This window comes from Erythrolamprus reginae, chromosome 5, assembly GCF_031021105.1.
Source record: "Erythrolamprus reginae isolate rEryReg1 chromosome 5, rEryReg1.hap1, whole genome shotgun sequence".
NCBI lineage: Eukaryota > Metazoa > Chordata > Lepidosauria > Squamata > Dipsadidae > Erythrolamprus > Erythrolamprus reginae.
In genome coordinates this window covers 56,942,744-56,960,830 of record NC_091954.1, presented here as the reverse complement: position 1 = coordinate 56,960,830, position 18,087 = coordinate 56,942,744, and the positions used below count along the sequence as shown (strand labels likewise).

Here is an 18,087-nt window from a genome sequence, read left to right as displayed (position 1 = left end):
ATAAATTTTGTATTATTCCTTTCCAGGAATAAATATCTGTTTGCTTGTGCAGAGTTGCTGTATTATGGGATAACTATTTGACAATCATAATAGAGCTTACATCACTAAACTGCTGTGCGTTGATTTTTGCTTGGAGGATCTGAGGTGTGCACGTAACCGAGCTGTATTTCAATTTATCTATATTTTGCCTGTAGTTTACCTAAAATTACAACAAATAAACATTCAAATTATACAAACTTTAAAAATTACAAATGTTGATCTCATCCAAAAACCTTCAAATCACAGTGCAGGATACAATTAATATTTTTATAAGATCTTAACCATTATTCATCTGCCATTGATTAATTACTTCTTTATTAAGCTGCAAATTGTATATCATTTAAAAACAGTTCATTTAAAACATCTGAAACCTCTTGTACTGGTATTAAACTAGTATCTTTTATATTGGTATTGTCATGGGATAGAGTTCACTTTGCTAGATAATTATAGGAATGACATTTGATTGCAAGGAATGAGAACAGGACTGATGCCCATCTATCTAAATATAGAGGATTGTATCTCTTATTTTCAGTCCCTTGACAGTTCATGAGCCTAGCCCAGGACTGTCAAATTCCCAGCCGTGGGCTGGCTGTCACACACTGGCCACGGCCACGCCCAGTTTAGCAAAGGGGGGGGAAGTCCCGATATGTTACGTGATGCCACCATGACGATATAACACCACAGGCCCAGCCTATCAGCTAGAAAACAACTTGCTCTTCTAGGCTTTCAGCAATCATTGGCTATGTCTGTCACTGCAATTAAACAACTGTTTTACAAAGGCCACAAAAAATACTTTTCCCTACAAGAGATGGCAAGTCATGCAAAATAAAGAGAGAAAGTTATTTACATCTTTCAGGGGATCCAGCTTCTTTGTTGTCTGATAGGAGGGGGTCATGATCACTGGGTAATTGTAGTTAGACTCATCATGTGCATAGTCAGATTTATAGGCTATCTAGAACACAAGGATCACAAAAATGATCAATTTTTTTAAAGGAAAAACGAAACTATTAAAATTAACCAACAAAACAAGATGTAGATCATCCATGTCAAAGATAATGAAATTATTTCAAGAGTTTAAATGCAGTATCAAAATAACAGGTGGCAGAAAAGTTTATGAACTAAACTTTTGTAAGCATGGGAAACAAAGAGAATGCCCTTCCTTAAAAATTAATTCAATTATTTTAATGCCTAGTCCCAAGAGTCATAGCATGTCAATTAACAAAATACAATCTAAGAGGAATTGAACCACCTGCCACATAAATAGGGGGGATTGTTTCTTCTAGTGATCCAAAATATATATTAACTGGCATGATATAGCCTCATGCAAAAATAATTGTAAATATTTTTATATTTTAGTATTTAATTTTTTAATTTAAAAATAATAATTTTGAACAGTACAGAAATATACAGTATAAAGTTGTTCCTGTAGCACTTAAGAAATAATAAAAAGTGTGGCCCTCCTTCATTTCAGGAAGCAAAGGCTGAATATCATTTTGAAATGATATATATAAAATAATTAACAACAATCTGATTTAAACAGCTTACATTGCTTGCTAAACTTCCAACTTTCATGGCATGCAGTGTGCGCCGGTCCATGCCAACTCCTTCATAATGGCCTTTCTGGTTCTGGTAATGTTCTTTATATTTGAGCTGAACACAAACACAAAACAACTCACATATAAATATTGTTATTTCTTCCTTGCAAAACTTAACAGAGAATTTAAAACAATATAATATCTGACAGTTATTACAATATAATAACTATATTGTTATTTCAAAAGATTGCTCTGCATTATCATTTTATTTTGGTGGTATTGTATTTAGGAAACATCCACTTATTTATGAACAAAAGACCATATTGGAATCCAATTTAACCATACTGATTTACAGCTTCAGTATAGATTATTTTTAATAGGATATCATGTTCCATAAAATACATACTACAATGTTGATATTATGACCGTTTCTCATCATAAGGCATGTAATACCCAAATTCAATTGTTGTTATTTAAACAATGATAGCAAAATGTTATTGAGTTATAGATGTTTGGCCTATTTTTTCCCCCTTTAATTTAGAACTCAAAATTGATAACCAAGGCTGCTTAATAAGTGAGGCTATAAACAAACATAACGGATGAAAATAATTAATATTAAAATTAACATAAATTACTGTATCAGTGATTAATTTACTTGCAATTTCTTTTTGTAATTGTTTTTGTATTCTTTGATCTAAGCTATTGGTGTTTTTTTAAAGTCAATTATATAGAAACAGTACGTACATAGGTTAAACATTCGTAGAATTGCACACAAATAAATCAGACTTACATCACTGGTGTATTTTGAGATCTTGTTAACATTCCTAAATTGAGGAGTCTCACAGTAGTTAATACTGTGACCTTTACTGTTCTCCAGATCCTTCTTATACTCAACCTTAAAAATTAGAATTAACAAGAACAATAAGATACATGTAAGATGATAGCCTGATAGATAGACAAACAGACAGAAAAAATGCTCATATACAGTGGTACCTCTACCTAAGAACACCTCTACTTAAGAATTTTTTTGGATAAGAAGATTTTTTGCCTCTTCTTAAGAATCATTTTCTACTTAAGAACTTGAGCCACAAAAAAATTCCCAGGAAATTTCAGAGCGGCACGAAGACCTGGCCAGTTTCCTGCCATTTCCCCTTTAATCGCGGTCATCTCTGGATGTTTTGGGCTGCCAGAGGAGCCTTTCGTTGGTGCTTAAGGAGGCTTTGGCAGTCCAGAGCAAACGAAGAATTTTCCTCTCTTGGAGAGGGAATAAACCACTTCGCTGTGGTGACTCCCTCGCGCTGCCTCCCATACACCTGGCACAAAGTTGCCTCCCGGAGCATCTGGGCGGGGAAAGGCAAAAGGGGGTGCTTTGCCCTGGCTGGATCAACTCAGCTTCAGCCAAACTGAAGAGTCACCACAGTGACGGAAAGACGCCAGCTACAAAGCGAGCGACTGAGAGGAGGGGGGAGCCCTTCAGCGTGGGAAGGAACAGGAAGCAGGTAGCAGCAGCAGTCGCCTTTCTGTCAAAAGAGCGGGAGGTTCTCCCCTCTCGCCCGCCTGGGTTTCTCTCTCTGGTGCAGTGTATGGGAGCCAGCCTCGTGCCGGGTGTATGGGGGACACATGCTCCTCCTTGCTGCCTCAGAGTCCCTCTTTTTTTTCAGCCTTTTTTTGATTCCCCTCACCTCACCTTCTTCTTTCGGCAGTGACTGTCCTCCTCCTCTTCTTCCTCCTCCTCCTCCCACCCAAACTATGAGCTTTTATTTCTTTCCTAATGGGTTTGCATGCATTATTTGCTTTTACATTGATTCCTATGGGAAAAAATGCTTCTACTTACAAACTTTTCTACTTAAGAAACTTGTCGCGGAACAAATTAAGTTATTAAGTAGAGATACCACTATATTATCCATATAGTAATACCATTTTGCAGATGAAAAAGGTGATCAAATCTCAGGAGTTTGGCACAGCTTTTATACTCTGACAATATTAACTAAAGCTATTATCTATCAGTTTCATACCAGTGCAGAATTTTTTCTTAATTTGTTTGCTCTGGTGAAGCTTCTCTTGCACTAATTTAAAATAAAAAAACCCTGATATTTTTAATATGAAAAAGTAAGAGATGATGGAACAGTGATAGTTTTAGAAAAAAAGCTATCAGAGTTTCAGAGATAAAAAGTAACTGTGATAAGTGTGACAAAGTTACATGTAAATAACCAGGGGTAGGCTTCATCCGGAATTGTAAATTGAACTCGCTGCTGCAGCTCGTGAGTGTTTGCGGGGCCAGCACGGAGGTGCAGTTGCGCCCGTGTTTCGGCATGCGCGGAAGTAAAAAACCCTCACTAAAACACAGGTGCACCTGCGGCTGTGTGCGCGATTTTGCTATCTTCACAGATGCAGAAGCAAAATTGCACTGGCCCCGTAAGCACTCATGAGCCACGGCGGCAAGCCCAACTTAGCATTCTGGCTAGCAGTCCACCCCTGTAAATAACTATAATAAAGATAAAATAATAAGTAACAATAATTTACCTATAAAAATCTCTTCTACATTTACTGTCAATCAAAATATATGATTTTACCTCACTGTACAGCTTGTTTACATTCTGGGCTTGTTTAAGAACTAGATTTTCTTGAGCTGAAAGACAGTGGTAATGGGCTGCTCCTTTCATTTGGGAAAAATCCTTTTTGTATTTAATCTGAAAAAGAAATGTGGTGTAACAGCTACAGACAAACCATATTTTTCATTTATGAGCAAATGTCTTTCAGTATAAAAATTATTTGTTCTCCAGTTGCAAAATATGAAAGCTAAAACATTATAATAAGCTTTAGGTAAACATTTTTGGATTGAGCTTGCACATACTTCACAAGATTGTTTTGAAATGCTAGTATATATAATATTAAATGCTGTGTCAGTTCTTTATGCAAAATATACCAAAATAATTTTAATTAAATGCATACACTGTAAAAGTAAATAAACTGTCAGTTTATTTTTGATTATGTACATCTAGAAAATATTGCAAAACATATCCATGTGCTAAATAGTGCATGAACCACCTGTTCAGATCCTTTATTGCTAACTGTAGGTATTACTTAAGACTTAAAAACATGTAGAGATTGGTAGAGTACTAGAATACTGTAGTTGATTATGTACCATGAGTTATGATTGCTTCTTAGCAACCACATACACAGACTTTACCCAAGATGAATACTAGAAAACAGTTTATTTAAAGTTTATTTAAAGATATAGAAGATAAGTATTTCTTCTTTTAATAGTAATAGAATATTTATAACTAAAATATTGCTTCTAGTTCTGAAACCATGTATTTAGAGCATACTCAATCAGAATTCAAACAAAGGGTCATTTGGTAGATCACAAAAAACAGCTAATGGCCTCAAAGGACTTGTTCTTTTTATAGATTTACACTAGCTGCTCAAATAATATGACACCAGTTAAACTATAGCAAGCATTTTGGATCTGGCCCATGTTAGCCGAGACATCCAATTTCATACTTACATCACTAACCAATTCATTTGCCTTCTTAGCATTTAGATATGCTGGTGTAATCATAGCAGGGAAACTGCCTTTTCCTCTATGGTCTTCATATTCTTGCATATAATCCTGAAGAATATTCAGTAGTGATCAATTACTTATTGATTTTTATATCTCATTTTAATATTAGCCGTTTAAAGCTTCCATATATTGCAACATCAAACAGACAATATAAGATAGTAGATTATCCTCTGATAACACAGACTTCAGAGGATAATCAGAACGGCAGAAAAAGCAATTACTGCCAACCTGCCTTCAATTGATGATCTGTATCTTGCATGAATCAGAAAGAGGGCTGTGAAAATATTTATTGACCCCTCGCATGCTGGACATAAATTGTTTCAACTCTTACCCTCAAAACAATTCTATAGAGCACTGCACACCAAGACAATTAGACACAAAAACAGTTTTTGCCTGAACACCATCATTCTGCTAAACAAATCAGTCACCATTGTCAAACTACTATTAGTCTTCTCATCATTCCTATCACCCATCTCCTCCCACTTATGACTATGACTGTAACTTGTTGCTTGTATCCTTACAATTTATATTAATATTGATTGTTTTCTTATTGCTTATTTGTACCCTATGACAATCATTAAGTGTTGTACTTTATGATTCTTGACAAATGTATCTTTTCTTTTATGTACACTGAGAGCATATACATCAAAACAAATTTCTTGTGTGTCCAATCACACTTGGCCAATAAAGAATTCTGTTCTGTTCTATTCTATATAGTGAAAGAGAATGAAATCATTTTACCAATATACAGTGATACCTCGTCTTACAAACCCCTCGTCATACAAACTTTTCGAGATACAAACCCGGGGTTTAAGATTTTTTTGCCTCTTCTTCCAAACTATTTTCACCTTACAAACCCAAGCCGCCGTCACTGGGATGCCCCACCTCTGAACTTCTGTTGCCAGCAAAACGCCCATTTTTGCACTGCTGGGATTCCCCTGAGGCTTCCCTCCATGGGAAACACCACCTCCGGACTTCCGTGTTTTTGCGATCCTGCAGGGGAATTACAAAAACATGGAAGTCCGGAGGTGGGGTTTTGAGGACTTCCGTGTTTTTGTGATGCTGCAATTTCGCTGAGGCTCCCCTCACTGGGAAACCCCACCTCCGGAATTCCGTTGCCAGCGAAGCACCCGTTTTTGCACTGCTGGGATTCCACTACTGGGATTCCCCTGCAGCATCACAAAAACACGGAAGTCCAGAGGTGGGGTTTCCCATGGAGGGGAGCCTCAGGGAAATCCCAGCAGCGCAAAAACGGGCGCTTCGGCTGGCAAAAGGGGTGAGTTTTGGGCTTGCACGCATTAATTGCTTTTCCATTGATACCTATGGAAAACATTGTTTTGTCTTACAAACTTTTCACCTTACAAACCTCGTCCGGAACCAATTAAGTTCGTAAGATGAGGTATCACTGTATTTTTAAATCTCTCACATGACCATAAGAAAGAGGATGAAAACGTCATTTTACCAATTTTACCATTTTACCAATGAGATATTTTTAAATCTCTCACATAAACATAAGAAATTATAACCCATGTGAAAAGCATCATCTTTTTTAATCGATTCATTTTGAAATAAAATGAAAAATGTGGTGTACAATCTGTAAAGTAAATTTAGCTAGATTCTTTCTTTTTCTTTATTTACTTTTCCCCCTATTATTCTTTTTTTCTTATATTTGCATGACATTGCTTACCTAAAACTAAGCACTGTAATAAATCACTTATATTATTCTAAGAAATCCATACAATCATGGAATGCAGAAAATATGGTATATGAATTTAATAAATTAATAAATAGTGGAACATATTAATCATTTCCTTGCTAAGGATATGGAGAAATGTTTCTCTAATCTTGCCACATCATTTAAGAAAATAAAAAATTCTACTGTCTAATAAGTTCTGACAAACAGTTGACATACCTAATCTTTGCATCTAGCTAAACCTCCACGTCCCCATTTCATTTTATACATAAATTCACCATTTCAAGTATCATTAGGTACAGAATGTGGTGCAGCAATGCAAGGGAATCAAAAGTCCTAAACTACAAGAGGAACTACTACTCATAATAGGTAGACTGAAATCACTATTTTAGAAATAGACTGAAATAGAATACCTGTGGATCAATTTGATTGTTACCTGATTAAATTGATCTACATTTTCTCTTAATGTGCCAACCGAATGACTTGCTTTTCCCTTTATTTCTTTTTCATATCTTTGATGATACTTAACCTAAAATAAATGATAATAAAATACCTGACATTCTTATAGGTCTAAGATTTATTGACTTCTATATAAATGTGCAGAGTATAAAATGAGTAAATAAATAAATCATGTACAAAAAAAAGAAAGTGGGAAAAAATAAAGGCATTACCTACATTTATTGGTCCCTGGAAACCTCTTGTGAATGTTTTGTGCAAAAAAATGAAAAAATGAACTTGTGATTTATGGCTTTCATGATTAAACAGGATATATTATAAAAAGAAAAAGACACAACTTAAAGGAACAAGTTTAAAATATAATTGTGCTTTTAAATGCAGTCAAGAATATTGGAAATTACATCTGTAAATTTTTTCTTTCTTCCCTTCAATCATTTTCTTTCCTTGCATTTTTTGTGTTCTTTGTTTCTTTTCTTTTTTCGTTCCTTAATTTATATGTATATGTTGATGTTTATCTCCTTTTTCTAAAGCTTCCCCAAAAAAATCACAATTTTTTTTAAAAAAATTGAATAGCCAATGACCACTGTTCTTACATCAGCCAAAATATTGATGAAGAAATTGAATTTAATATCTGACTAAATATAAGCATTTACACCTGATTCGTATATCTGGGAGTGCCATCTTTCCATCATTTTTGGGATTAATTTGTCTGTCTCTTGCATCCTAAAATTCATTTTTTAGCATAAATGTTCCATAGTAAGGAACAATCATTGGGTGCCATAATATCTGTAATTTTTTCCACTGCATTAAATGCCTTAATTGTTTAAAAATATGATACAGATGTAACTTTGATTTAGCATGACCTACAGAGCATACGTTATCTTATAGAATAATAGAATGTGTTCTATTCATGACTCGTAGAACTTACATCACTAGCAAGTTCATTGGCTCTTTTAGCAATCTGATAAGCTGGTGTTATCATAGCAGGAAAACTTCCTTTCCTTCTTTGTTGTTCATACTCTTCTGAGTATTTAAACTGAAAAAAGTCAAGAACAGTAGAGCTATAAACCCAATTCATTTAAATGAAGGCCTAGCTCAATATACAAAACAATACATATAATACAAGTACTGTATATACATATTGACTGAGGCAAAATGAAACAAGTTACTTAATTATTTCACGTATATCAATCTAGCTATAGAGAGATAAGTAAGAAATACTAAGAAAACCCATGTATATATTTTTTCTTTATACGTACATCACTCATGAACTGGTCCCCAGCTGCTTCATGAAGTATTTCTCGAGTGTCCATAACACTGCTGGAAACATGTTCTTTATGTCCCTGTTTGTAGTCCATCTAGGGATTGAAAGAAGACAACATTTATTGAAATAAATAACGAAATAAAGAAAATCATTTCATTACAAGTATATTTTAAGATAAATGGATATAATTTCACCTTTATAATTGTTTAGAATCAGAACAGTCTAAATCATAAGCAGAATTAAACTTCTCTTTCGGTTTTCTATCATTACAAGCCACTATTATATTCCAGGTACAGTAAGTATTGGGAGATAGATGGACGGACGGACGGGTGGGTGGGTGGACGGACGGACAGATAGACAGACGGATAGACAGGAGTGGGCTACTGCCCAGACAGGGGGGGGAATGCACTGGGGTAGCAAAAATGGAGTTCCACCCCAGAGCACCCAATTTGCACTGAAAGATGTTGCAAGAAAATGCAGGGTGCTCTGCATAAGCTATGCCCACAGTGTGGTAATAAATTTTGGTAGCCCTTCTCTATAGATAAATAATGAAATTCATTCTTAGTATCTGTGTGCTTTATGTTACAATCAACAAATGTGCATGTATGTAAAATACTGGACAATGTGTTTCCCTATGAAAATGAAGTAACCAGAATTTTAAAATAGTATCTAAATTTCTGTTTTTTACAAAAATTTAATTAGACCTTTCAGTATTATTACTTCTTGTGGACATAATATCTATCTATCTATCTATCTATCTATCTATCTATCTATCTATCTATCTATCCATCCATCCATCCATCCATCCATCCATCCATCCATCCATCCATCCATCCATCCACTTACTTACTTACTTACTTACTTACTTACTTACTTACTTACTTACTTACTTACTTACTTACTTACTTACTTACTTACTTACTAAGTCATCCCAGTTCAGAAATTCTTGGTAGCTAAATGGAATTTTAAAATAGCAGTATTATATGACTCAAAAAATTCCATTTAGTGTTATGGGACCAAAACCATCCTTCCGTATCCTTAGCAACTCTTAAGGCATTTCAACCAAGGCCTGAGGGAAAAGCCTCAAGGGTTTCAAACAACATTTAATGACAAGTAAGGTGGGAGCTACACAGATTTCTAGGTGATATTATTCCATAAGACAGGTGAATATGAAGTGCCATCTTGTTTTGATGAAAGGATGTTGAACTTACATTCTCTGGCCTTATTTGTCAAACTATTATGCTGATTTTATTCTCTACAGGCCAATTAATTGGCAATGATATTCATTTTAAAACACGGACATGACAATGGATACATAAATATAAATGTATTGTATAGCAAAAAGCCTTATAATATTAAGGGAAGGAATCCTTCAAAACTCTTATGGAATTTCTGAAACGTTTATGGGATGGAAATAACTATTCGTAATATTACCCAGTTTTTAAATAGTGGTACTGTAATTCTAAATACTCTGATCCTCAATTGTTAAAATTTTGTTTTGTGTTCAAAGCACAAAATAAATGCATTTATTAATCAGAGTGCTATAGATTGTTTTATTTGTTAGTAAAAATTATATGATTACTCATGTCATGAGAAGTTATTCAAGGCACGATATAACAGTTAGACACTATATAGATACATGGGTGGAGTAGATAAAGAGTAAATATACACACATGCACATGTGTGCAGAAGCCTACACCCGCGCACGTGCATACACACACACAATTTTTTATAAGCATTGGCTCTAATCCTTAAAGAATTCCTGACCACTATCATCCTAACACAATCTAGGGTCTAAATTTGATAGATAGATGGATGGATGGATGGATGGATGGATGGATGGATGGATAGACGGATAGACGGATAGACGGATAGACGGATAGACAGACAGACAGACAGACAGACAAATAAAACCTCATTTCCCTCTCCTCAAATACTTTCTCAGAAACTCACATCACTGGATAGCTCGGTGGCCTTCTTGGCAATCTGAAATGATGGAATCATAGAAGCTGGAAAACCTCTTTTTCTGTTTTGCTGCTCATATTCCTGGCTCTTCAGCTAGACAAAACAGATATGTATGCATTTACATTTGGCTATGAAATTATTTTCTCGATTATTGATTTATAGATATTTCAACTTATTTGTTTATTTATTTATTTATTATTAATAATACAGCTTCATAGGAGACTATTTTAAAATTTACACTGGACTAAGACAGAAGACAGTATGAGAAATAATTGTGAATTTACATACCATATCTAAATATCATCTCTGTTATGAAATTTATTTGTTTGTTTGTTTGTTTGTTTGTTTATTTATTTATTTGATTTGATTTGATTTGATTTGATTTGATTTGATTTGATTTGATTTGATTTGATTTGATTTGATTTGATTTGTATGCCGCCCCTTTCCGTACACTCGGGGCGGCTCACAACATAATAAAACAATGCATAACAAATCTAATCATTTAAAATTTAAAATTTAAAGTAGTTAAGAAAACCCCATTTTTAAGCAGACATACCTACAAACATACCATACGTAAATTATATAGGCCCGGGGGAGATACCTCAATTCCCCCATGCCTGACGACAAAGGTGGGTTTTGAGGAGTTTACAAAAATTATAATTACCAGGATTCTAAATTTTTTTAAAAAAGAGTATTACAAGCAAAAAGTTACTTCTTCTTTATAATGATCTTCTGTTTTAAAAACCTCTCTGAGATGAATACAAGATAGAGAAGCTAATAGATAAGAAATTATTTCTTCTTGAAAACAGACATACAGTCACTGAGTTTCCAATAATTTTTTTCTATCAGTTCCATATCCCTTCATACATTGTTGGCAGTGCATAGCTAATTCCCCAATATTTTTTTTAAGTGAACACAGTCTCTGAAGGTTGTATGTGACAGGACATCATTTCCCCCCCACATATTTCCTTAACCCTGCTATTCTGTTCGGGTCGTATGTGACCTGAAGCCAAGTTTGAGTCCCTGTAAAAATTTTTCCCTGCATATCTGAAACTTGAAATTTCATGAGTTTTCATCATTTCAGGGGTTCTCTCTATGAGAATTTTTTTTTGGGGGGTGGGAGGTTTCTTTCTTGCTGAAAAAAAAACCCCTCCCTAATGTTATGTTCCCGGGTCTATTTGACACGGACTGCAAATTGATCATTTTAGGTACTTATATTTGGTCTTTTTGAAAGCTTTTTTCACCTGGAAACATGTTTGAACATTTCTGCACACAATGGAATGAAAATTGAACTGAAAAAATTAATCCTTATTGGTTTATTTTGCACATAAATGTGCCTCCCCCCCGTTTTTGTGAAAGTTTTTTTCAATTTATGGATAGTTTTGCTTGCAAAATGCAGTCTATTTTACTGGAGTTGGTGTGGGAATGGTACCTTGAACATTTCTGAATATAAGAAAAATATAAAGGAACTGAAAAAAATGATTCTTACTGGTTTTTTAACATCAGAAATAAGCCCCCCCCCCTCGGCTGCTTGCAACCATTTTCACTTTTTTTTTTAATGCTCCAAATCCGAAATATTCTTTAAAATCTTAGGCATCCATTTACTCAATTTAACAATGCTGATCATCAAAAAATATTTTTGGGGTGGTGGCTAATTGTTTTCTGGGCAAAAAAAAAATCATAACTTCGAATCTGTTTCTGTTCGTATATGACCGGACCAAAAATATTTTTTTTAGGTACTTGAATTTGATCTTTTTGAAAACTTTTTCAACTGGAAAACTAGTTTGAACATTTATGAACATAATGATATGAAAATTGAACTGGAAAAATTGAGACTTATATTTTTATTTTGATCAAAAAGCCCCTCCCCCCATCCTTTCTGAATTTCGTGTCAATTTCTATTTTTTAAGGCTACAAATCCCCAAAAGGTTTGATATACTAAATTGAACATTTCTGAATATAAGAAAAATATAAATGAACTGAAAAAAATGATTCTTATTGGTTTATTTTTGCCACAAAAGGGACCCCCCCCCCCAGCCTTGCTGTGTGCCATTATTGTCACTGTTTATACATATTTGTCTAGAAATATTTGGAATATCCTTTTGAAAATCAACCACATTGTAGCCAGATAACTAATTTTATGAAAGAAATCCATTTTACTAAAAAAAGTATGTAAGTTTGAAATTAACAGCATAATTTTTATATAAATTGAAATAACTTTATATGCAAAATAAACCAATATGCATCAATTTTTCCACTTCAATTTTCATATCATTATGTTCAGAAATGTTCAAGCTACAAATCCCACACCAACTTTAGCAAAATTGAATGTATTCTGCTAGCAAAACTATCCATAAAGTGAAGACTATGTCACAGAAACGGGGGGGAGGCACATTTATGTGCAAAATAAACCAATAAGGATTAATTTTCTCAGTTCAATTTTCATATCATTGTGTGCAGAAATGTTCAAGCTACCAATCCCACACCAACTTTAGTAAAATAGAATGGATTTTGCAAGCAAAACTATCCATAAATTGAAAAACCTTTCACAAAAACGGGGAGGAGGCACATTTATGTGCAAAATAAACCAATAAGGATTAATTTTTTCAGTTCAATTTTCATTCCATTGTGTGCAGAAATGTTCAAACATGTTTCCAGGTGAAAAAAGCTTTCAAAAAGACCAAATATAAGTACCTAAAATGATCAATTTGCAGTCCGGGTCAAATAGACCCGGGAACATAACATTAGGGAGGTGGTTTTTTTTCAGCAAGAAAGAAACCCCCCACCCCCCCAAAAAAAATTCTCATAGAGAGAACCCCTGAAATGATGAAAACTCATGGAATTTCAAGTTTCAGATATGCAGGGAAATTTTTTTACAGGGACTCAAACTTGGCTTCGGGTCACATACGACCCGAACAGAACAGCAGGGTTAAGCCAGTTGGCTGAGGAACTAAGCCTTCATGAGAAATAATATTTGTTTTACAGATCAATGTCATAAAGTTGTAATTTACTTACTTCACTAAGACTTTTCTGTGTTTGTGCTATCTTGGTCATTTCCAACTCTGGGATAGTTTCTCTATACCAGGATTTGCTTTCATTACATACATCATGGTAGGTTTTCTAAAAAGAATAGACGTATAAGAAATTCATACAAAGATTAAATCCATTTTTATTAGGTCTTCAAAAATAAATTAACTTTCTAAATAGTATTTTAAATAGCATTCAATTTTATGTACGGTATATTACATCCATTTTATATTGGTGTGTTGCTTTTGCATAAGAACTGAAAATGTCATTTTCTCTATTCTTCTATTTGTTCACACTGAACATAAAGAGTGAATTACATATAACAGTTTCTTATTTCAGTTCAGTTCAGTTCAGCAAGCTGGATATAGGCTAGAAACTAATAAAGTAGCATCCTAATCCCCTCTGTCCAGTACATCTGCCAGAATTACAACATTATGTAATTGCAAGGTAGTTTCATATTTTGTTTTTGATATTCATGAATCTAACTATGGCATCTCATTTTAAAAATTCAGTTACCAGGGGTTTTTTTCTTTACAAGAGATATTTGACATAACTAGACTATAGTTTGCTAAAATATCTCTATATTATGTGTTTTCAAAATCAAATATAAATTAACCTTGTGGTCTAAATTCACATAAGCATGTAAGTAAAAAAAGATGATTGGCTGTTGGTAATATTGTGTATTGCACAAATAAGTCTCAGTGGAGTTACCCTGCAAGTAAAAATAATTTTGAGTTTAATCTTTCCTCTCAATTGCTTTTGCTACATAAAATAATTAACTTTTTTCTTTCTATTTTAAAAATAAAATTATAAATATCTAACCAAAACAGCTGAAGATGAATGTGACATAAGTATAAATAAACATGAAATTCTGTATGTCTCTACTCAGAAGTAAATGTTTTGCATGAAGTCAACAAAAATCTTCAGATCAAGGCACCAGTAATTCAGACATGGTCATACAGTAGTCCCTCACCTATCGCTGGTGTTACGCTCCAGACCTGGCCGCGATAGGTGAAATCCGCGATGGGGAATTTATCGACTGATAGTACTTATTTAAGTATTTATATTGTAGTTGTTTGGTAAGTTTTCATTGTTTTAAGTGTTTATAAACCCTTCCCACACAGTATTTATTTTAGATACAGTATTTAAATACAGTATTTACAATTTTAGATATATATATATATATTTTTAAAACCTGCCGATCGAGTTCGGCGGGCTGTTTAAATCTGCCGATCGGCTTCCTCAGAAACCCGCGATGAAGTGAAGCCGCAGTAGGTGAAGCGCAGTATAGCGAGGGACTACTGTATATGGTTCATTCTTCAGAAAACCAAATGAGGGTTGGATAAAGTTACAGTGTATCAATGGTACCAGTAAGAACTGTTACAACTCATGCTGACAGCAAATAAAATAAATTAATAAATTAAATTAAATTAAACATAAAAGCTAATTAAATGTTTCTAATATGCATGCATACAGTGTAAAAAATATACAGAATGCATGGCAGTTAAATGGCAGTCCCCTATCCGCAAGTCTTGTAATACCATATCATGATAGGTAAGAGAAAGCAATTATGCCTTGGAAGAATGGTTGCAAAATATTGTATATGCACAAAGGAGAATCACCCAAGATTGGAAAGTAATTTTAACTTGCCAACAAAAGCAAGGAGATACCTATGTCAGGGAACATTAATAGAAGATCACACTGGAAAATAATGATCAGAGACAACAGCAAAGGTAACATCCATATGGCACATGGTAAACCACTCAGTTTCATATAAAGAAAATCACATGGATAGACAAGATAAAGTAACAATATAGTGCCAGGCAATGGACTCTTGGGATAACACTCAAAGAAGAGCAAGGCAGCTTCTTACTCAAGGCACAAATAACCAAGTTTAGGTTATCATATTTTAGAAATATCATGCAAAGGCTCAGCTCTCTTGAAAAGTCCAAAACTTGAAAATATGAAAAAAAAAATGACGGTCAATGGCATGCTAGAAACTCAATTACAGTAACAAAGGATGTACCATTGGGAAACTTGAACAGCCAGGTTTCTGCTCTAACTATCTGGGGGCTCAATCAATCAAACAGCACAAGAAAACTGTCAAGAGCTAAAGGTTAGTATATTAAGTCTTAATGACTTAACAGTTTTTTTACCTGACTTATTTGTTGCATTTTCTGAGTGGCTTCTCTAGATTTTATATCGCAGTGAAAAACAGACTTGAATTTCTCACCCTCTTCTCGATATTTAACCTGCATAAGCATACAAATTTGATTATAATAAATAAAATAAATTAAATAAATAGTTATAAAGCAACTATAAAAGATCAGTTTATATTGTGTATTTCAGAGAGATATTAATCACAAAGCACAGATTTTAAGATTTCATTTTAGAAAAGATGGCACAAGACAGTGCAAATTTTATTTAAAATATTTTAGTTATTTTATTTTAAAATCTACCACTTCATAATTTGAAAAAGTACATAAAACAGTTGACAATAGGACCCAATTTGCCAAGTAGGGTATTCAAATATTGTATCAGGCCAGATTCCATCCTCTTCTTTACAATGTCTCCTAACATATGATATTTGCATCTGATCAAAAGACATTATATACTCCACTATTTATCAGTTTCATTGCCTAAGCTATGATATGATTCGACACCAAAAATAAATTGATACCAAAGATTTTGAGGCTAGAGGTTCTGCTGAAGTGCAATAGGCATGGCAAAGCTGGTCTATTTGATATAAAAGAAAAATCATTGATACTATGATCTGCAGAAATCTGTTTAAGAGACATTCGCTGAATACATGTAGCAGATTGTATCCTAGATCTGATTTACTGTACTATTATATTTACTTACTATACTATTATATTTATTTACTATATCTTCGAGACTGCCTTCTACTACATAGCTCCCAGCGACTGATAAGGGCCCACAGAGTTGGTCTTCTCCGGGTCCCTTCAGCTAAACAGTGTCAGCTGGTGAGCCCACAGGGGAGGGTCTTCTCTGTGCCTGCTCCGACTCTTTGGAACCAGCTGCCTCCTAAGATCCGGATTACCCCCACTCTACTGGCCTTCTAGAAAGCCATAAAGACCTGGCTTTTCCAGCAGGCCTGGGACTGTTGATCTGATAGTATGCCATCAGGATCCAGCCATTAATGATATGCATGGCTTTTTAACTGTTTTAATTGTTTTTAATTGTTGATTTTAAATTGCTTTAAATTGTTTCGAATGGGTTAATATTACATTCTGTTTTTTTGTTTTTCAGTTGTGAGCCTCCCAGAATCATTTGGGAGTTGAGCTGCATATAAATCCGAATAAATAAATAATAAATCAATCAATAACTGGAAAAGGGCCATTTTCTGCCTCTGGAAGGCCTCCAGGGAATGAGGAAAGGCTGTTTTTGCCCTCCCCAGGCTCCCAGAAATGCTATGAAGCCTGGGGAGAGTGAAAACCTAATGTGCCATCATGTGCCAGTAGTGGGGTGGTCACAAACGCATGCATGGGTGGGCACATGGAATTTTGTTACGCATGCAAACGACACTTGCCCCCCCTTTTGCGCACAAACTAAAAAAGATTCGCCACCACTGGTCTAGAACAACCACCACTACATAGAATCCTTGCCTATCTTGGTTTGTTTGAACTTATAAGAAAGGAAGAGATAGTTAAGTTCTCAAGATAATTAATTTTGCACTTTGAAATAAGTTGTTTTTAGGCTTCCCTTGGAAAACATTACTCTGTATTGTCACGTAGTAGATAAATATAGATCACAAAATCTTTTCCTTGGTTAAAATGTTGGAATGTGCAGCTGTCTATCAACTATAGGCCTTTTACATGAAATTAATTTTATCTTCTTTCATTAGTCTTTCTAGCTTTCTTGAAGCAAAAAATGCTGCTGTTATTTCTTTTGAACTTCTCAATAGCTTTTGATAGTATCTATGACAGAATCCTTCCAAACTGAATCAGCTGGATAATTACCAAAATAATTTTTTCATTAAAAAATGAAATTGTAGAAACAGCTCTTATAAACTCCCTTTGAATTTTCTCTTAAGTTTCATTTTTTGACTATATATAGCAGAATGTCTTCTGTATAGGAAAAGGAAAGAAAAAGTAATCTCTGGTTTTTATAGCACTCAATTTACTGGAAGTAACAAGATTTCCTATCATGACTTTCAAACGGAAATAGATATTGCTTTTGATCCCTGACTCATTCTTGACCAGATATCTCATATAATATAATTGTTATTCTTGTAGATTTTATTAAAGGATAATTAAGAAGTATAATTTTTATTTTTTTTAAATATATATAAGAAATTTCAAGAAATCATCCAAGAAAGGAATATAGTATGAGGATCATAAAGCTGTAACAACAATTCCCATCATACTTTAATTGAAATAAAAGCATCAAATACATATTCGTATCATATAATAATAATAATAATAATAATAATAGTAGTAGTAGTAGTAGTAGTAATAATAATAATAACAATAATAATAATAATAATAATTTATTAGATTTGTATGCCGCCCCTAAGAATATG

The 18,087-nt window shown here is 34.0% G+C and overlaps 1 protein-coding gene across 1 annotated transcript in view; it reads right to left on the bottom strand.

Annotated features, from left to right (window-relative positions):
- NRAP (nebulin related anchoring protein) overlaps positions 1-18,087 on the bottom strand; it is an 80,066-nt gene that overhangs the window by 55,892 nt on the left and 6,087 nt on the right. The window contains 12 exon segments of the mRNA XM_070752682.1: positions 101-199; positions 887-991; positions 1,585-1,689; positions 2,365-2,469; positions 4,148-4,264; positions 5,083-5,187; positions 7,269-7,361; positions 8,217-8,324; positions 8,548-8,646; positions 10,506-10,610; positions 13,533-13,637; positions 15,701-15,796. Coding sequence (XP_070608783.1) covers positions 101-199; positions 887-991; positions 1,585-1,689; positions 2,365-2,469; positions 4,148-4,264; positions 5,083-5,187; positions 7,269-7,361; positions 8,217-8,324; positions 8,548-8,646; positions 10,506-10,610; positions 13,533-13,637; positions 15,701-15,796 — 1,242 coding nt within the window.